Source organism: Schistocerca americana, chromosome 4, assembly GCF_021461395.2.
Source record: "Schistocerca americana isolate TAMUIC-IGC-003095 chromosome 4, iqSchAmer2.1, whole genome shotgun sequence".
NCBI classification, from domain to species: domain Eukaryota; kingdom Metazoa; phylum Arthropoda; class Insecta; order Orthoptera; family Acrididae; genus Schistocerca; species Schistocerca americana.
The window spans coordinates 497,342,564-497,365,298 of NC_060122.1; the positions used below are offsets into that span (position 1 = coordinate 497,342,564).

At 39.9% G+C, this 22,735-nt stretch overlaps 1 protein-coding gene across 2 annotated transcripts in view; it reads right to left on the reverse strand.

The window, feature by feature from the left end:
• LOC124612972 (TP53-binding protein 1-like) overlaps positions 1-22,735 on the reverse strand; it is a 282,018-nt gene that overhangs the window by 78,001 nt on the left and 181,282 nt on the right. For both annotated transcript variants that reach the window (XM_047141501.1, XM_047141500.1), the window contains 3 exons: positions 13,592-13,689; positions 12,951-13,196; positions 2,849-3,019 (listed from right to left, as the gene is read on the reverse strand). In XM_047141501.1, coding sequence (XP_046997457.1) covers positions 2,849-3,019; positions 12,951-13,196; positions 13,592-13,689 — 515 coding nt within the window. The remainder of the gene's footprint in view (positions 1-2,848; positions 3,020-12,950; positions 13,197-13,591; positions 13,690-22,735) is intronic.

Consider the following 22,735-nt stretch of genomic DNA (forward strand, 5'->3'; position numbering starts at 1 on the left):
TAACACTAGCAGAGGTCTCTCACCCCATATACCAATGATCCTAATCCAGTTATTGTAAGTGACTTCAGCACTCAATCAAGGTTTCATTGGCAATAATAATAATAATAATAATAATAATAATAATAATGAAGGCTGTAGGTCAGCAAGAGGGAAGGAGGAAATAGACACAGTGAAGAAAAAGGAGGAGATGGACAGGAGGGGTGGTGTTGGGAGAGGAGAAAATGGACAATGAGAGAGGAGAGGAGAAGATCGCCAGAGGTAGTGCAGGAGAGAAGGGGGCGGAGCACAGAGAAGGAGTTAGTACACATATCCAATACCTATACTTATTTAGCAATTCTGAAGCATTGTGAGTGTTAGTAAGGGATAAGGCACCAACTCAGGTTGGGGAATAATGGGGAACAAAATCAGACACGTCCTTTTCAAAGGAACAATCCCTGAATTCAATGTAAGTGATTTAAAGATACCACTGGAAACCTATATATCAGTGGCTGGACAGTGATTTAAATTGGCAATGAGGGTGAATGACAACTGTGGGAGAGAAAGGAAACAAGCACACAGGAAGGACTGTGACACCAGTGAACTTCCTCTGGTGCAGGCAGGAGGAAATGTGTGTGTGGTACATAGTAATGTGGAGTAATGGACATGGAAAGGGGGGAGGGGGGGGGGGGAAGCAGGATGAGGAAGACTGCAGAGGGGAGGATGTGAGTCTACACTATGTGGAGGTGAGGAAGGGGGAAGTGGACATAGCTGCGGCACAAGGGCCAGATTGAGGCTTGGAGGATTGTGGGATCAATCTCCACAAGCCTCGGCCCCAACACTCATCTGCAACTCTGCTCTCCCCACCTCCCCCCCTTTTCACTCATATTATATTCACAGTCTTCCTCTTCCTTCATTCAATCTCCCCTCCAAGTCAATTTCTTCACACCCCTGTGCACAACAAACAACTCTCACTGCCTGCATTAAGCAAGCTCACCAGAGCCGCATTCCTATCCACTGCACTTGCTGTGACTCCCTCCCAGCTGTTGGTCACCTTACCTTCTTCCTTCCTGCTTTCCCCTCCCAACCTTCCCCTCTCCCCTCACTAACCCAACAACTCCCTACCTCAGCTGAGCTGCACTGACAGTACAATGTATAAGGCTTGAATAATGTAACAGTGTATGTGTATGTGTGAATATGTAAGTGTATCCTGTATTAGTTGGCTCTCAAGTTTTCAGTCTCATTTTTGTGCCTGTCGGCCAATCAACACCTAAACTAAACAGTACGCTGTCACTTTTACTTCTTCCAGTATTTACATTCCACCAACGACTTCTATTAACAAATTTTTTCTAAAATTTAATAACTGTCAAGGGCAACTGCTTTCCAATGCTAATGCCGTTAGGAGTCATAACCGTATGTATTGATTCTGTGTGGCAATGCTGTATGCTAAAAATTCAATAGAACACTTTTAATGTGAGTTACATTGAAGGAATGTGTCTTCTGTATCACACTTGGAACTGCATGCATAAACTTTGAGAGACAGAGCCTCATCCACAACTTCTCATAAATTTACCTGATTATCATGAGTTTTCTCATTCAATTAATGGCATTTCTCACCCAAAATGGGCTATTTATTCTGCACAACCTGTAATTTGATTTTCATTCTTTTTTCTTAAGAGTTCCTATGTCAAAGCTTTAACACCTGCAATAACAACCAACCAGTTACTGTTTAAAACATCTGGACGGGCTACTTTCGACAGTGTCAGCTTACTTTCAACAGTGTCAGTTCAATATTGAATTAAAAATAAATAAATGGGAAATCTGCTACAATACGTCCTTGCCTTCCTCTGAACTAACAACAGGCTGGAATAAAACCACAATGAAGTTACAGATTTTTCATGTACACAAAATACTGCTAATGGTGAAAATAATACAAAGTGCTTGGAAAAAATCCCATGACCAACAAGGCATATAACCTAATCTTTAGATTTGTAGTACACTAATATCCATAAGTCAACTGATCTTTGAGACCTGTAAAATAACATTGTGTCATCCAACGTTGTGCATACTAAACAGTGTGGGATGCTACAGAAACATGTGATACAGCTAGTACTCCACTTAGTGTGACTTCCGAAGTTGGCAGCGTGGTTCAGGCTGCACAGTTTGCATGTGTGTGACACACAGTATTCATGTTGTAGGAAGGTGGGACTTGAAAGGAATAAATTGTGTGTGCCATGTCACTGACGGATTACAGGTCAGCAATAAATTTGTGAAGAATATTGCGGGTTGAAAGGACACTGCAGTATGGGCAATATCAGCCACATGCTACAGCTGAGTTAGAAGGTTTTTATCAGCTGTGAAGCTAGACACAGCACAGTGACTTTATTCACAATGCGGGGAGCCAATGTAGCTTTTGTACTGTTATGCAAAGGTGTCATACCACAATTCCCTTTCTGTATGCCACTCATAGAGACATTACACACCCTAGTAAGTTTCTTGGGGTATCTTGTATCTGTATCACCCTGTTGTCTGTTGGTAGCGCACCTCTTTGTGTACACATTATTGCGATGTCTCAAACTGTATCGTGTGTTTTCTAGATCTCTCAACTTAAGGTTGTGAGTGAGTGTATATAACTTGTAAGTAATCCCCAAAGCCAGTTTAACAATGAAAGCTCTTTGCACAAAAGTAATTTCAAGTGGGGGGGAAAAAAAAAACACCTTTCGTGAGATACGAAGTTTGGAAGCCAGGTACATTACACTACAATGGAAGATGTTATAATAAAAGTTATTTATATGATGTATGGTACCAAGTATGTGTGTTTAGAACAAATGTCTGCTTGCCACACAGAAAGAGAACATTATCCATCTGTTACCTGGATGAAGCATGCCCTTAAAGCGAGAAGCATCTTCTGTACCCCATGTTAAAGGTTCTGATGGTAGAGGAGATGGCTGAGTGCGAGCCTGACCCCGAGCACTCGAACGGCCCCGGCTGCTTCCTCCACGAGCTCTGCCTCGTTTTCGTGTTGTATTTCGTTGATTTTTTTCTGTTTCAGCAACAAGAAAAGAGCGCTTTCTCATTTAAGGATTTACAATAGGTACAGAATTACAAAAAGGATTTCAATTATCTCATAATTTAATTTAATACACAATGACCCATCATTTCAAAAAATACAGGGCTATTACAAATGATTGAAGCGATTCCACAGCTCTACAATAACTTTATTATTTGAGATATTTTCACAATGCTTTGCACACACATACAAAAACTCAAAAAGTTTTTTTAGGCATTCACAAATGTTCGATATGTGCCCCTTTAGTGATTCGGCAGACATCAAGCCGATAATCAAGTTCCTCCCACACTCGGTGCAGCATGTCCCCATCAATGAGTTCGAAAGCATCGTTGATTCGATCTCGCATTTCTGGCACGTTTCTTGGTAGAGGAGGTTTAAACACTGAATCTTTCACATAACCCCACAGAAAGAAATCACATGGGGTTAAATCGGGAGAGCGTGGAGGCCATGACATGAATTGTTGATCATGATCTCCACCACGACAAATCCATCGGTTTTACAATCTCCTGTTTAAGAAATGCTTCTGCTTTAGCCTTTTCCGTGAGATTTTCCAAACCGTCGGCTGTGGTACGTTTAGCTCCCTGCTTGCTTTATTCGTCGACTTCTGCAGGCTACACATGAAACTTGCCCACATGCGTTCAACCGTTTCTTCGTTCACTGCAGGCCGACCCGTTTATTTCCCCTTACAGAGGCATCCAGAAGCTTTAAACTGCGCATACCATCACCGAATGGAGTTAGCAGTTGGTGGATCTTTGTTGAACTTCGTCCTGAAGTGTCGTTGCACTGTTATGATTGACTGATGTGAGTGCATTTCAAGCACGACATACGCTTTCTCGGCTCCTGTCGCCATTTTGTCTCACTGCGCTCTCGAGCGCTCTGGCGGCAGAAACCTGAAGTGCGGCTTCAGCCGAACAAAACTTTATGAGTTTTTCTACGTTTCTGTAGTGTGTCGTGTCCATATGTCAATGAATGGAGCTACAGTGAATTTATGAAATCGCTTCAATCATTTGTAATAGCCCTGTATATCCAGGTCTGAATGCTGTACTGAGAAGAAAATTCGCATGAGAAAAACTGCAAGGAGACAAAATGGCTGGCCAGTATTTTTCCTTAGTAGGCAGACCACAAAGTACAGCCAATACACACACACGAGTAGAAAAACCAACCATAACCTTTCGAACTGTTAGTCTCCAAAAATTACGAAAGAATTTTTTTAACTGCTAAAAGACACATATAAAAGAAGAAATAATTATCATAAGTTCCAGAACATAATAGCTCTGAAAGTCACAACAGATTTTTTTCTACTTTTACTTATGTCTATCAAGGAAGTGCTGATCGCATGTTCTTCCCCCTGAAGCAGGCACATGCTGATCCCTTATAAAAACTAAAGAAATGAGGTGATCAAGGGAAACCAGCTATGTCATATAATTACTTGAGACTAAATCAGTGATTGGGGAAACCCCCAATAAACTAATCTTAAACAGAATAAGGGAGCAACAAATTGTACCATTTCATTACCAAATAAAGTTCTTAATTTAGTCTTGCACTTGAGTAAAGATCGATTGATGTAGTGTATCTAGATACACATTTACAGTCAGGATTCAAGCATAAAAGTATACTAATTTTGGGCAGTCTAAATTGCACTGCAGAAACTTGTATCAATTCCACAATCCCCAGGCACATGCTTTGAACTGTTACTCTCAAATGGTGAGATATCATGAAAATTCTTTTCCATACATCAATTTTGTTTCCGAACTTGGCACACAAACCGTAGTCTGTAGAATAGAGCTAGTAACAGCTACAGTCTATGCAGATTCAATTAAAATCTCAATATATTTGGTAGCCAAGGGAATTTTAAGCACCTATGTTACAACAAAAAATTTTATGTACCAGTAATTTTTTGGACAAATTCCAATTCATACTTACTGGTAATCTGTTGCAGATGTAATTCTTATATAAGTAAGCAGCAGACAGAAAAAAAATCACAAAACGTTTTGGAAATCACATTACAGTCATCTCTCATTTCATCAATCATAAATTTACTCTGTATACAAACATATGTCATTTTATAGCAATTCTTGGAGCACAGTTCTTATGATCACTCACAATGTAATTACTCTCGATGTAATTCCTTATGACTGTCACAAAAACGTGATTTATGCATCAAGTCATGGAGGGGGGGGGGGACATTTTTCTTACACTAGCATGTTTAAGTTCATGCATGCAGGCATTTCACAAGAATTACCAGTTTTATTCACACAAAACTGCGATGAAGTAAGGAATGGTCCCGACTGTTTCTCTGCACACTGTGTACTGTACAAGACATATTTGATAAAGTTCAAAACACCGGGCAATTCAAACTAATAATGCAAAAATGACTGTAGTTGTACTGTTCCATTGGCAAACCTAAAATGACAAAAAGCTATTGGAAACTATATTACCCAACAATTTCTTAAAAAATGCTTTCCTCTGTCGGGGAGGGGTAATCTTTATCAAGAGGTTAATTACAGGAGTTGTTTCAGGAAAATTCACAATATATATTTGATTTCACAAAAATGTTTACGACAAATGACAGGATGATTCCTTCACAGGGAGATGAGCAATTTTCTCCCAGATACTTTCCAAATCTGAATTTGTACTCAGTCTCAGAAAGATGCTGTCATGTTCAGAGTACATGTCCACCTCCCGATAGCAGTTACTTTGTGACTGTGGATGGTTTTATAATGGTCTATTCACCTCTCTAAGATGTGAGCAGATACTGATTTCATTACCATCATTTACGGTTTTCAGCACTGCACTTAACTTCAAACCCCTCACATCAGCTTTTATTGGTTTGCCAATATATTGAGGTTTTAACTGATTTTGCATTGACTACAGCCATTACAAGCTCTTTATTCTACAGACTACTGTTTGATTTGTGAGTGCATTTCAAGCACGACATACGCTTTCTCGGCTCCTGTCGCCATTTTGTCTCACTGCGCTCTCGAGCGCTCTGGCGGCAGAAACCTGAAGTGCGGCTTCAGCCGAACAAAACTTTATGAGTTTTTCTACGTTTCTGTAGTGTGTCGTGTCCATATGTCAATGAATGGAGCTACAGTGAATTTATGAAATCGCTTCAATCATTTGTAATAGCCCTGTATATCCAGGTCTGAATGCTGTACTGAGAAGAAAATTCGCATGAGAAAAACTGCAAGGAGACAAAATGGCTGGCCAGTATTTTTCCTTAGTAGGCAGACCACAAAGTACAGCCAATACACACACACGAGTAGAAAAACCAACCATAACCTTTCGAACTGTTAGTCTCCAAAAATTACGAAAGAATTTTTTTAACTGCTAAAAGACACATATAAAAGAAGAAATAATTATCATAAGTTCCAGAACATAATAGCTCTGAAAGTCACAACAGATTTTTTTCTACTTTTACCTATGTCTATCAAGGAAGTGCTGATCGCATGTTCTTCCCCCTGAAGCAGGCACATGCTGATCCCTTATAAAAACTAAAGAAATGAGGTGATCAAGGGAAACCAGCTATGTCATATAATTACTTGAGACTAAATCAGTGATTGGGGAAACCCCCAATAAACTAATCTTAAACAGAATAAGGGAGCAACAAATTGTACCATTTCATTACCAAATAAAGTTCTTAATTTAGTCTTGCACTTGAGTAAAGATCGATTGATGTAGTGTATCTAGATACACATTTACAGTCAGGATTCAAGCATAAAAGTATACTAATTTTGGGCAGTCTAAATTGCACTGCAGAAACTTGTATCAATTCCACAATCCCCAGGCACATGCTTTGAACTGTTACTCTCAAATGGTGAGATATCATGAAAATTCTTTTCCATACATCAATTTTGTTTCCGAACTTGGCACACAAACCGTAGTCTGTAGAATAGAGCTAGTAACAGCTACAGTCTATGCAGATTCAATTAAAATCTCAATATATTTGGTAGCCAAGGGAATTTTAAGCACCTATGTTACAACAAAAAATTTTATGTACCAGTAATTTTTTGGACAAATTCCAATTCATACTTACTGGTAATCTGTTGCAGATGTAATTCTTATATAAGTAAGCAGCAGACAGAAAAAAAATCACAAAACGTTTTGGAAATCACATTACAGTCATCTCTCATTTCATCAATCATAAATTTACTCTGTATACAAACATATGTCATTTTATAGCAATTCTTGGAGCACAGTTCTTATGATCACTCACAATGTAATTACTCTCGATGTAATTCCTTATGACTGTCACAAAAACGTGATTTATGCATCAAGTCATGGAGGGGGGGGGGGGGGACATTTTTCTTACACTAGCATGTTTAAGTTCATGCATGCAGGCATTTCACAAGAATTACCAGTTTTATTCACACAAAACTGCGATGAAGTAAGGAATGGTCCCGACTGTTTCTCTGCACACTGTGTACTGTACAAGACATATTTGATAAAGTTCAAAACACCGGGCAATTCAAACTAATAATGCAAAAATGACTGTAGTTGTACTGTTCCATTGGCAAACCTAAAATGACAAAAAGCTATTGGAAACTATATTACCCAACAATTTCTTAAAAAATGCTTTCCTCTGTCGGGGAGGGGTAATCTTTATCAAGAGGTTAATTACAGGAGTTGTTTCAGGAAAATTCACAATATATATTTGATTTCACAAAAATGTTTACGACAAATGACAGGATGATTCCTTCACAGGGAGATGAGCAATTTTCTCCCAGATACTTTCCAAATCTGAATTTGTACTCAGTCTCAGAAAGATGCTGTCATGTTCAGAGTACATGTCCACCTCCCGATAGCAGTTACTTTGTGACTGTGGATGGTTTTATAATGGTCTATTCACCTCTCTAAGATGTGAGCAGATACTGATTTCATTACCATCATTTACGGTTTTCAGCACTGCACTTAACTTCAAACCCCTCACATCAGCTTTTATTGGTTTGCCAATATATTGAGGTTTTAACTGATTTTGCATTGACTACAGCCATTACAAGCTCTTTATTCTACAGACTACTGTTTGATTTGTGAGTGCATTTCAAGCACGACATACGCTTTCTCGGCTCCTGTCGCCATTTTGTCTCACTGCGCTCTCGAGCGCTCTGGCGGCAGAAACCTGAAGTGCGGCTTCAGCCGAACAAAACTTTATGAGTTTTTCTACGTTTCTGTAGTGTGTCGTGTCCATATGTCAATGAATGGAGCTACAGTGAATTTATGAAATCGCTTCAATCATTTGTAATAGCCCTGTATATCCAGGTCTGAATGCTGTACTGAGAAGAAAATTCGCATGAGAAAAACTGCAAGGAGACAAAATGGCTGGCCAGTATTTTTCCTTAGTAGGCAGACCACAAAGTACAGCCAATACACACACACGAGTAGAAAAACCAACCATAACCTTTCGAACTGTTAGTCTCCAAAAATTACGAAAGAATTTTTTTAACTGCTAAAAGACACATATAAAAGAAGAAATAATTATCATAAGTTCCAGAACATAATAGCTCTGAAAGTCACAACAGATTTTTTTCTACTTTTACCTATGTCTATCAAGGAAGTGCTGATCGCATGTTCTTCCCCCTGAAGCAGGCACATGCTGATCCCTTATAAAAACTAAAGAAATGAGGTGATCAAGGGAAACCAGCTATGTCATATAATTACTTGAGACTAAATCAGTGATTGGGGAAACCCCCAATAAACTAATCTTAAACAGAATAAGGGAGCAACAAATTGTACCATTTCATTACCAAATAAAGTTCTTAATTTAGTCTTGCACTTGAGTAAAGATCGATTGATGTAGTGTATCTAGATACACATTTACAGTCAGGATTCAAGCATAAAAGTATACTAATTTTGGGCAGTCTAAATTGCACTGCAGAAACTTGTATCAATTCCACAATCCCCAGGCACATGCTTTGAACTGTTACTCTCAAATGGTGAGATATCATGAAAATTCTTTTCCATACATCAATTTTGTTTCCGAACTTGGCACACAAACCGTAGTCTGTAGAATAGAGCTAGTAACAGCTACAGTCTATGCAGATTCAATTAAAATCTCAATATATTTGGTAGCCAAGGGAATTTTAAGCACCTATGTTACAACAAAAAATTTTATGTACCAGTAATTTTTTGGACAAATTCCAATTCATACTTACTGGTAATCTGTTGCAGATGTAATTCTTATATAAGTAAGCAGCAGACAGAAAAAAAATCACAAAACGTTTTGGAAATCACATTACAGTCATCTCTCATTTCATCAATCATAAATTTACTCTGTATACAAACATATGTCATTTTATAGCAATTCTTGGAGCACAGTTCTTATGATCACTCACAATGTAATTACTCTCGATGTAATTCCTTATGACTGTCACAAAAACGTGATTTATGCATCAAGTCATGGAGGGGGGGGGGACATTTTTCTTACACTAGCATGTTTAAGTTCATGCATGCAGGCATTTCACAAGAATTACCAGTTTTATTCACACAAAACTGCGATGAAGTAAGGAATGGTCCCGACTGTTTCTCTGCACACTGTGTACTGTACAAGACATATTTGATAAAGTTCAAAACACCGGGCAATTCAAACTAATAATGCAAAAATGACTGTAGTTGTACTGTTCCATTGGCAAACCTAAAATGACAAAAAGCTATTGGAAACTATATTACCCAACAATTTCTTAAAAAATGCTTTCCTCTGTCGGGGAGGGGTAATCTTTATCAAGAGGTTAATTACAGGAGTTGTTTCAGGAAAATTCACAATATATATTTGATTTCACAAAAATGTTTACGACAAATGACAGGATGATTCCTTCACAGGGAGATGAGCAATTTTCTCCCAGATACTTTCCAAATCTGAATTTGTACTCAGTCTCAGAAAGATGCTGTCATGTTCAGAGTACATGTCCACCTCCCGATAGCAGTTACTTTGTGACTGTGGATGGTTTTATAATGGTCTATTCACCTCTCTAAGATGTGAGCAGATACTGATTTCATTACCATCATTTACGGTTTTCAGCACTGCACTTAACTTCAAACCCCTCACATCAGCTTTTATTGGTTTGCCAATATATTGAGGTTTTAACTGATTTTGCATTGACTACAGCCATTACAAGCTCTTTATTCTACAGACTACTGTTTGATTTGTATTATAGCACCATCACCCCATCAGCCACCCTTTGTATCACCACCACCATCACCACATGGAAGTGATTTAGAACACAAAAGCAAATTGGAAATATGCTGTGGGTTCTTTTGAACAAATGGTGCTATGCAGCTTGCAAATATTGGAAATGTCACTTTATAAGTAAACAAGACCTCTCACTGGGAAGCAAAGTGCTGAGCAGGGTAGATAAGTGAAGAGGGGAGGGGGGGTAATCCACCGGATTCTTTTCTGGTTAAAAAAATACTTTTCTCCCCAGGGGAAAATATACTACCCTCTGGGTGAAAGAACTTTTTTTTCTGTGATAAGTGACAATATACTTTTCATCAAAGATGTAAAACTTTTCAATCCTTTGAATTGTAAAGGTTTTATTCACTGGTATATAGCTTACTGGCACTCTGGGAAGTGAAAACAAGCAAAAACAATTCGTTTTGGAAAGATCTTTCATGTGTGGCAACATGTACACTGTGTATTTTCATATTATGACAATGTAAACATGGATTCCATTAAATACAGCACATTAGCTTCCAAAACACTGAAACCAAGATTGCATTGCATGATGCACATTTTGTCAGCCTATCATAGTTTATGTCAACGTGATCTCACTAGGCAATAGCAACATAACTGTTATGCAGTATGATCCCGCAAATTTGAAAAGTTAATGGTTTAAATTAATATACATACAGTACAGCTAAAGGAAAAGCTAAGCTTTCATGTATAATACTGGTTGTTAAAAAGTTTTTGCTGTCCCGCCCCCCTTGGATGGTGTGGTTAAGCACGATCCTAGCAGCGCAAATTAAATTGCAGAACTAAATATTGCAAACAAGCACAATTATAAATTTCACTGTTGCACTGTGAACATTTTGTGGGTTACCTGGCTGAATACATGTGCCGTCAAGCACTTTGACTTTTCCACAGAAAAGCCAGTTACATGTGAAACAGCTCAAGAACTCCGCCCTCCCTCCCTCCCACTCTCTCTCTCTCTCTCTCTCTCTCTCTCTCTCTCTCTCTCTCTGCCTTTCCCTCCTAAAAAATTCCCAAGTTTTTCCCGGACGAAAAATTTTCGGGTTTTTTCAAAATTTCCTGGGGCTTATACACCCTGGCTGAGTCATCAACAGGCACAAAAAAAAAAGAGGGGGCAAAGAGAACTTGCTAGTTTTCAGGGCAATTCTTTCTCAAACTAGACTACACTTACACACACATATATTTATTTACTCATTTATTGCCATCCTATATACTGGTCTCTCAGCATATTCCAAAGATTTTGCCAGTAACAGTCATGAACATTACAGTTTTAATCAATATACAAATTTTGGACATTATGCAATTGTCTTTGTTGATGTGCTTAATACCTCTAACAAGTACATACCCAATACTAGACCAACAATAAATAAATGAAGTAATTCTTATTGGGGACATACTTCCAACACTTCCATTTACTTGCTCTTACTCTGAAACACAGTATACGTCACCATAAATTAATATAACACTTCTCCAACTTTATGCTGAAGTCAGTGAGTGCACAGAGCTGATAAACAGTTGTCTGATCACTGCAACATCTAACTGTGCAATGTGTTATAAGTTAATGGGTACACTACACCTACTGACTTGTTCCGCACCCACGAGAATCATCTCATTTTCGGGCCTATGGAATGAAAACTGAATCAAATATAGTCTAACCTAATCTAAGACCAACATATCTGCATCCAGCAACAGCCAGCAGAAGTTAAAAAACAATCTGACGCAAGTACAAATAACGAATGGTAATATTTATAAAGGGCATTCGAAAAGAAATGAGCCGGAGGCATAATTATAGAAACCAGTACTTGTATGTCAGAAGTATTGACCCTGGCTATAGACACACTTGTCCCACTGTAACACAAGGTGGTGAATGGATGTCTCATAAAATTCTCGGGGTTGCAATGTTAACCAGTTCCGCACATAGAGCTGGATTTCATAGTCTGAGGTGAGTCATTTGCCCCTCGGAGCCTTTTTAAGGGGACCAAAAATGGTGTAACCACAAGGAGAGAGGTCTGGACTGGAGGGTAGCCGAGAAACCACCACTTGAAATTCTGCAGGAGTGGCACAACTGTTTTGGCCGTATGAAGCTTTATATTGAGCAGAATGACCCTACAGGTGAGATTGCCTGGTCATTTTGATTTGATCGCTTTCGAAGGGTGTTCAAGGTTTGCGAGTAACACCGGGCATTCACTGTTGTCCCATGCTGCAGGAAGTGAATCAGAAGGAATGAATTTTTCATCCCCTTAAAAAGGGGCAGCCCCGGGAATTTTATGAGACAGCCATTCACCACCTTGTGTCACAGTGAGACAAGTGTCTCAACAGCCAGGGTCAATACTTCTAACATACAGGTACTGGTTTCGGTAACTAAGCGTCCGGCTCGTTTCTTTTTGAACATCCCTTATACATTGCCACAAGAATACATACAGGTACTGGTTTTGGTAACTATGCCTCCGGCTCATTTCTTTTTGAATGCCCATTCTACATTGCCACAAGAAAAAAAAATACTTATAACAATAATTTTATGAAGCATTACACTTGAAGGTAATGGGGCAGATTGATCATAATTAGGGCAAATAAAATGGAACACTTCAAGGAAGGGCACACTTCCCCTCCCCCACTATAAATGTTAGGTAAATTATTCTCTTTGTCAGTGTTCATCAACTTTTATTGTTAGCTAGTTCAACTATAAGCACATACATGTTGTAATACAGTAAATATACTAACCTGAAGTGAGAGGTGTGGTGACAGTGCGATCAGTGCCAACAGTCTCTTTGGTATCTACGTCCTCTTTCTTGAGATCATCTGCAGTGTCAGTTGTTTTATTTGAAGTGGAAGGTGGTGCAGTTGTTCGCAATCTATGGCCAGCAAACACTGCCGATGGAACTGGTAACTGTTCAGGACCAATTTTCCGAATAGCAGAAGCCACTAAGTCTAGGTTCAATACTTCCACACCAGTGCGCAGTCGTTTGCCTATGTGTGAAAATGTACAAGAATTATTATTTCTTAATTCTGTGTCTAAACACTTAAACTAAAAAGGTATGAATCTATTACAAACAATACAACATTTAAAACAAGTACCAGTAATAGAAAACAAGATGAACTTTTTTAACCACAGTTCCCATAAGCTAACAAAAGGTCAACATTTTCACAAGTACTCTATAATAACCTGCATTTAAGTAAAGATAAGAACCATTCATCAATTCTATTTCTATGTATATCATGCATATTAGGCCCAAGCACATGTGTACATCCGCATTAACAAAAGACTATACAACAGTACAACATGTCATACACAAGTAGATGAACTGTATTTACAGTCTGGTTGGATTTATAACTAAGAAACAAACATTAGGAATGCTGCTTACTTGCATTTGATAGTGCCAAATGAGCAGCACTGGTCAATGAGGAGGATGAACTGCTCGATGTTGTTGATGCACGCAATGCCAGTGGAAAAGGACCGACACTAAAAAAACACAGAAAATCAACCATAAAAATCAAAATTATTTGATGTTACAGAATCTGATTGAAAATTCTTCTTTAAATATATTTATGTTAGAAGGAAAATTTAACAATATGAGAAATAAGATGTGTTGGGAGAATTCAATATGCTTACACTGACTCATTTAAGTACAAAAAATTCCATTCTTTTTGTTTTGTACTGTATGGAAGAAGTGGTGGACAATTTCATACAATTATCACCCTATGAGCCTAAGGAGGGACTTGGAACAGTGTATTCAACACAGACACGATGCATATTCAGTGAACTGTTACCTTTACGCTTTAATTATTTACAAACTTATATGAAGATCATAAACACCACAATAAGGGGCATGATGGCTTTCTTGTGCACTATCCTGGAAGTTTGTTTACATTCATCCATATTGACACAACCACTATAAAAGCTCTTGATGACAGTGAAAGGCTGCAGTCTGGAAACAACGTACTATCACTACATACAATCCAAAGCAAAAAGGAAAGATGCGTTTGAAGTCTTTCTTCCACTGCCAGTGATTCCACTCTGCAGAGATGGGCACTTAGCCTCAAATGCATACTTCCGTAGACTATTAAGTATTCTTAGACTATTAAGTATTCTTTACACTCTGCCCATCCTCCCCCCCCCCCCCCCCCCACCTTTTAGTCATCTCTCCTGTGCCAACCTCTTCATCTCATTCAAGTAGCACTCGCACCCTACATTCTCAGTTACTTACTGGACATATTCCAGTCTCTGTGTTCCTCCATAGTTTTTACCCTCTATAGCTCCTTCTAATATCACGGAAGTTATTCCATGATGTTGTAACACATGTCCTACCACCCTGTCCCTTTTTCTTATCAGTGTTTTGCATATATACCTTTCTTCACTGATTTTGTGGAGGATCTCCTCACTCCTCCCCTTATCAGCCCACTAATTTTTAACATTCTTCTCTAGCACCACATCTCAAACACTTTGATTCTCTTCTGTTCCAGTTTTCCCACAGCCTGTGTTACGCTCCAAACAAACATTCTCAGAAATTCCTTGCTGAAATTAAGGCCTATGTTTGATACTAGTAGACTTTTCTTGCCCAGGACTGCCCTTCTTGCCAGTGCTAGTCTGCTTTTTACACCCCCTTGGTCCATCCGTCATGGGTAATTTTGCTGCCTGGGCAGCAGAAAAACTTATCTAATTTGTGATCATCAATCCTGTTGCTAAGTTTCTCGCTGTTCTCATTTCTACTACTACTCATTACTTTCATCTTACTTCAATTTGCTCTCAATCCATACTCTGTTCATTCCATTCAGCAGATTCTGTAATTCTTTTTCACTTTCACTAAGAGTAGCAATGTCCTCTGTAAATCTTATCAATGATATCATTCCACCTTGAATTTTGATTCCACTCTTCAAACTTTTTTTATTTACATCATTGCTTCTACAATGTATAGATGAAACAGCAGGGGCGAAAGTCTATCTTACTTTTACGCCCTTTTTAATCCTCCCTGTATGTAACTGTATTTCTGTCATACTTTTTCTTTTCCTCATGATCTTCAATTTGTAACAGATTTGTCCTCACACGTGACCAGCCAAATACTGATTGTGAATCTGCACTGTTATGGTCCATTACTGCTTCCAGCTCCTCTCCTGCATCCAATGTCCCTTCTGATTCAGGGCTCAGATACACAATACACTTTAGCTGCCCAAAACATGGTCATCTTAGTAATATCACAGTTGAAATTCATTTCTTTACTGAAGTGATCAATGCGCAACACATCAGTTTTTCAGTTTACACAATTATTACACCCAGGAGAGCTAGTACTTGAATACAACACAAAAAAAGGTCCAAACAATTTTCGAGACCTATTACAAGAAGACACAAAGCACCTTTCTATAAATGTAATACACAGTCTCTATCTGTAGTTTAGCTGCATAACTACAAAACAGGCAAAGAAGTGGGATTAATTTCTATAGCTGAAACAGTCAATGCTGAGACTTTTCACACATGGTGCTCCAAATTTGACATCAAATTATGTAGTCTTCCCTACCCTTTTCTTTTAGCTATGTAACTTGGTGATCACAATACCGTTACACATGTTTGCACTATACAACATGAAAAGGCAATTATGACAACATACAGTTAATTTCCAATATATATCCTTCATGTTTCAGATAGAAATCAAATTATGATATTTAAAATACCCAGTACAAAGAAACACAATGCAATCTAGAAATTAATTAAATTCTGTTGTTGTTGATGATAATTATGCCGATGAGAGCATGTCAAAATGAAATACTAAAGGAAAAAATAGTAAGGAAAGTTTGGAAGAATGAAAATAATTTAAGAGTAAAGGAGACCAGTCACCAAATAGCAAAAGCATTAGGTTGTTGACAGGTCCACACAAAAAAATAATGAAAACTTTGCTATCTTTTGAAAGAAAACCTAATCTTTGACAACCTAGAGTGGTAAAAGCCGTTGCCTACATGGACAGGAATCAGAATATAAGCAGTACATTGTCCTCAATGTCCATATATACAGGATACCAATGGATTCCAAAACAGCAACAAATCAGCTACACAACAGTCATCATTCAGTGTTTTCCACAGATGCTGGTCAAGACTCAATGAAGTGGCAAATGCGTGCTTTTACGTGGATAGCAAAGCCCAGGAATGGTTTGAGAACAATGAAGAGAAGCGCACCTCCTCCTGCAGGAGGAGGTGGAAGGTATCAATGATCGAATGATAAAAGCCAGAGTACGAGTGAAAGGAAAAAGCATTGAAATCATCCAAGCATATGCCCCACAGGTTGGGTGTACAAAAAAGGAGAAGGAGGAATTTGAAGATGACATGCAAAAGCAGCTAAATGGAGGTAATCAGATTATAATAGGGGACCTCAACGCACATGTTGGCACAGACAGGAAAGGATTCGAGGAGATAATGGGACCAGAGGGCTGGGGGAACCGAAATAGAGAAGGAAAATTGTTGCTGGAATTCTGCAAGAGGAATGGGCTGGCGATCGCAAATTCCTGGTACAAGAAGAGAAGTAGCCACAAAATAACTTGGTACAGTGGAGACTGGTCCCAAACTTCAGTAGTAGACTATGTACTAGTGGATAGGCAGATGATGAGCAGCCTCACAGATGTTAAGGTAATTCCATCTGAGGCCTTAGACAGTGACCATCGGCTGTTGGTAGCCACCCTGAGAGAGAAAAAAGATAGGAGGGCAACAGACATACAGGAGAAAAGGTTGAAGACATGGATGCTGAAAGAGGATGAACGGAGGATCCAGTACCAGACACTGATCAGGAAGAAGCTGCCAAAGGAAGATCAGAGAACAGTGGAAGAAGAATGGGGAGATTTTAAGAGGGCTCTAGTTGAGGCAGCTGAGACTGTGTGCGGAAGAACTAGCACAAAGAGGAGAAGTAAGGAAACCCCATGGTGGAACAACATATGTAAAGAGGCAGTACTTCGAAAGAACACAGCCTTCAGAGAATGGTTCCAGACCCGAACAGAGGAAGCTAGGGTAAAATATAAGGGAAGCAAGAAAGCGGCACAGACCATAGTAAGGGCGGAGAAGAAGTGGATGGAAAAATGGACAAGAATGTTAGAAGAGGACAGTGAAGGGAACAAAAAAGTACTTTACACCATGGTAAGAAATAAGAGGAACGACAGAAGCGAGTGCCTGAGGATCATGGATAATAATGGAAGAGTTGTGGAGGAAATGCATGAGCTCAAAAAGATTTGGAAGGAGTACTTTGAAGATCTGTTGAATGCCGTCAAGCGGGTAACTAACAGCGATGGAGAGCCTAAGGCAGCAGACGATTATAATAGTGGGGAAATTGATGATCTAACTTGGAATGAAGTGGAAGAAGCCATAAAGAGGATGAAAGGGGGCAAGGCACCAGGTTGGGACGAAGTAACAGTGGATATGATACGAGCAGCAGGAGAAGTAGGAACCCAGTGGCTATACAGAGTGCTGAGGGTGGTGTGGAAGGAGAACAGAATTCCTGAGGATTGGAAGAAAGGAATTATAGTCCCGATCTTCAAGAAAGGGGATAAAAGGAGATGTGAGAACTACAGAGGAATCACCCTGCTATGCCACTGTGGAAAAATCTATGAAAAGATCCTGGAGAAGAGAATAAGAAGCAGTATTGAAAGTAGACTGCAAGAGGAGCAGTATGGTTTCAGACCGGGAAGATCAACAGCGGACCTCATACTTGCGGTAAGGCAACTGCAGGAAAGGCACTATGAGTACGGGAAGGACTTAATCATGGCCTTTTTAGATATTGAGAAGGCGTATGACAGTATCTGTAGGGACAAGCTCTGGGATGTGCTGAACGCAAAAGGGATAGATGAAGAGATAACACGAAAAGTCAGAAAAATGTATAAGGGAAGTGAAAGTTGTGTGAAAGTGGGGAGGGAACGTACTGCATGGTTCAAGCTGGAAAATGGGCTGCGACAGGGAAGTGCACTTTCGCCTTTATTGTTTATTATTGTTATGGATGAAATCCTACAGCAAGTATCAGATGCAATTGGAGATCATAAAATGAAAGCAGTGCTTTTTGCCGATGACCTGACGTTATGGGGAAATTGCGAGAAGGAGGTGCAAGAGCAGTTAGATGTATGGGAGGCAACGGCAACACAATATGGAATGCATTTCTCTGCAAAAAAAAGTGAAATAATTGTCACAACAAGGAAGAAGAATAGGCCAAATGTGGATATAACTTGTGGAGGGGAAAAACTACAAGTGGTAGAGAACTTCAAGCACCTGGGAAGCATGATTGAAAGTAAGGGGGGAAACGCAATGGAAATAAATGAAAGGTGCAGAAAAGCAGGGCAGTTCTTCAAATGCATTAGGGGGCTTATTTGGAGCAAGGAGGTGCCACAGAAATCCAAGGGAATTATATACCGAACCTACTTTGTCCCCATATTGGCATACGGAAGTGAGACATGGGTAATGCACAAAAGCGACAAAAGTAGAATACAAGCTAGTGAAATGAAGTTCCAGAGGAGCAGGTTGAGTGTAACAAGACGAGACAGATTGCGAAATGTGTATGTGAGGGAAAAACTAAAGGAGGAACCAGTACAGGACAGGATAGAAAAATCAAGACTGCAGTGGTATGGACACATGAAGAGAATGGATGAGGGAAGAATTCCAAAGAGGATGTTTGATCTGCAACTGGAGGGGAAGAGGCCCAGGGGAAGACCAAGAGATAGATGGGTGAAGGGAGTGAAGGAATGTGTGACGAGAAGAGGAGAGAACTGGACGAAGGTGGAAGAGGGGGAATGGTAGAAAGACAGAACATGATGGAGAGGCTTGTGTTCCCGACAGACCCAGCCAGTGGCTGGAAACTGTCCAAGATGATGATGATGAAGAGAAGCGCAATAGCTGAGATACGTTCCAGGTTGAACAGAAGAAAACATTTGGTGGCAATCAGCAGCTTAGTGGAAGCATTATACCTGAAGAACAGGGCTCAATGACAGGTGAAAATGCAAAAACATGCGGAATGTTTTGGCCCTAAGCCACATTGTGAATCTGAATACGACACAAGTTAACAAAATCTCACACTTGCTGAAATCAGTTCCAGATAACATGTACCAAGCTCTTCTCATAAAGGACATCACAACTGACAAAGTCTTTACGTGGTGGCAATGCATCAAGGAAATTCAACAGAAAAGATATTGATGAAAGTAATATGACTTAAGTTCCCAAAGTGGTCCCTATGGCAGTTGGGGAACACGAACCACAACCTTGCCTCTCTCATATACCAGGTAGTACGAGAACAGGTACAGTGTTTCATGGCAGCCAGAACTATCAGACCGAGTAGGCAAGATACAGCAGCCATGAATGTCGACCCCAAATGTCAGGAGGTAATACAGAATCTTGATGAAGAAGTGTATCAATTTTTAGCACCAGTCTCTGCCACCAACCAAACACACCTGGATGAATGGACTCAGGCAACTTGGACTTAAACTGTTAATGTCAAACAACAACCCAGAATCTGATCAATGCAGGTACAACCAGCTCCTCTGCCAAATATAATGCCTCAAAGAAGAACAAACATTTGAGGACAGGGGATAAAATACTGGCACGTTTCCACTGGAGCACCCTAGACACATTGTACACCCCTCCAGAGAGAGGAAAGGAGTTTTTAACCGTTACTACACCAACAGATATCAATCATCACAACAGTTATATTCGTGTCAGACAACTGCAGACTACTATAGTTGAACTGTAGGACAAAGCCCATGGCAGTACCCTAGAAAGCGTCACTTTCCAACACAATGTAGCCATTCCCCATTACTGTAAAGATTTAGCAGCTGCTTGCCTAGCCATTGAATTCAGAAGAACTAAGTAAAGCAACCTCCTATAAAAGTGAGGCCAGGCCACCATAGATGAAAATCCTGAAAGGATGACAGTCACCAAGGTGTCAGGAAATCTCACTGACATCACCACCAATGTCCAATCTGTCCAAGTGCTAGTTTACTCAGGGGCTTCCTTTTCCATAATTTCGAATTATTATCACCAACATCTAATAATGATTATGCTCTCTGATATGAAAGTGATTGTGCTGAAAGTTGCAAATATGAAACGTGTCCATATGACATAAATATGTACTCTAAGAATGGCTACCACTGACAGAACACGTCCTTCTGAATTTGTTGTTTTAACAGAATGTAGTCATAATGTTATTCTTTGATGGAACTTCTTGCAGGCATCATAAGCAGTCGCAGACTGTGGAAGACCAGAGATCCACATTGACAGAGCTATTCCAATGAGTATATATAACACCCACTGCTCTGGTGGCTGGTTGCAGTTGAAGATGTTGATATCCCACTGTCATCAGTGAGGCAAGCTGTAGTCAACAATCAAGATTATTTATTAAACCAGGGCTTCCCAACCTTTTCAACTGGTGGACCCCTTCTTCAGTCGAAAATCCATAGCGGACCCCTAGTCAGTCAAGAGCACAGTAACTTTAAATTTCAGAGCGAAGCCCATGGGAACTGAAAGCTTCTTAATGCAAGTGCCATGTTCCCAATGACACCCACCCCCCCCCCCCGCCCCCCCCCCCCCAGGGAAGACAAATGGAATATTCCAGAATTTGAAACACGAACGGCTGCTAGCATGAGTTTCTTAGAAGTAGATACCTTAGGGGTTGCGAAGCAACTCAAATCGCTTGATATGGGCAAGTCTTCAGGTCCATATTGTATACTGATTAGGTTCCTTTCAGATTATGCTGATGCAATAGCTCCCTACTTAGCAATCATATACAACCGCTCGCTCACCGATAGATCTGTACCTACAGATTGGAAAATTGCGCAGGTCGCACCAGTGTTTAAGAAGGGTAGTAGGAGTAATCCATCGAACTACAGACCTATATCATTGACGTCGGTTTGCAGTAGGGTTTTGGAGCATATACTGTATTCAAACATTACGAATCATCTCGACGGGAACGATCTATTGATACATAATCACCATGGATCAGAAAACATCGTCCTTGTGCAACGCAGCTAGCTCTTTATTCGCATGAAGTAATGGCCGCTATCAACAGGGGATCTCAAGTTGATTCCGTATTTCTAGATTTCCGGAAAGCTTTTGACACCGTTCCTCACAAGCGACTTCTAATCAAGCTGCGGGCCTATGGGGTATCGTCTCAGTTGTGCGACTGGATTCGTGATTTCCTGTCAGGAAGGTCGCAGGTCGTAGTAATACGGCAAATCATCGAGTAAAACTGAAGTGATATTAGGTGTTCCCCAGGGAAGCGTCCTGGGACTTCTGCTGTTCCTGATCTATGTAAATGACCTGGGTGACAATCTGAGCAGTTCTCTTACGTTGTTCGCAGATGATGCTGTAATTTACCATCTAGTAAGGTCATCCGAAGACCAGTATCAGTTGCAAAGTGATTTAGAGAAGATTGCTGTATGGTGTGGCAGGTGGCAGTTGACGCTAAATAACGAAAAGTGTGAGGTGATCCACATGAGTTCCAAAAGAAATCCGTTGGAATTCGATTACTCGATAAATAGTACAATTCTCAAGGCTGTTAATTCAACTAAGTACCTGGGTGTAAAAATTATGAACAACTTCAGTTGGAAAGACCACATAGATAATATCGTGGCGAAGATGAGCCAAAGGTTGCGTTTCATTGGCAGGACACTTAGAAGATGCAACAAGTCCACTAAAGAGACAGCTTACATTACACTCGTTTGTCCTCTGTTAGAATATTGCTGCGCGGTGTGGGATCCTTACCAGGTGGGATTGACGGAGGACATCGAAAAGGTGCAAAAAAGGGCAGCTCGTTTTGTATTATCACGTAATAGGGGAGAGAGTGTGGCAGATATGATACGCGAGTTGGGATGGAAGTCATTAATGCAAAGATATTTTTTGTCGCGGCGAGATCTATTTACGAAATTTCAGTCAAAAACTTTCTCTTCCGAATGCGAAAATATTTTGTTGAGCCCAACCTACATAGGTAGGAATGATCATCAAAATAAAATAAGAGAAATCAGAGCTCGAACAGAAAGATTTAGGTGTTCGTTTTTCCCACGCGCTGTTCGGGAGTGGAATTGCAGGGAGATAGTATGATTGTGGTTCGATGAACCCTCTGCCAAGCACTTAAATGTGAATTACAGAGTAATCATGTAGATGTAGATTTGGACTATGTAATGCTTCAGCCACCTTCAAATGTATGATGGAGAATCTGTTTTGACACTGTCATTTTAAAATACATTTGAAGAGCATCAAAGCCACCTGACAGCCAAGTTAAAGTGTATTCAGATTGCAGGCCTCTGCCTGACTGGGGGGAAAAAAAGCCTCTAATGCTCAAGAAATAAAAATCTTGGGACCTCTAGTGAATGGCAGTGGAGTCTGTCTCAATCCAGAGAAAATAAGAGCAGTCACACATTTTCCGATTCCTTGGCACATCTGTGATGTACAATGTTTTCTCAAAATGTGCTCATACTACTGGCGATGAAAAGGCGATTCTGTAACCAACGCACATCCCTTCCAAGAACTACTGCAGTGAAATGCCAAATTTTCCAGGTACG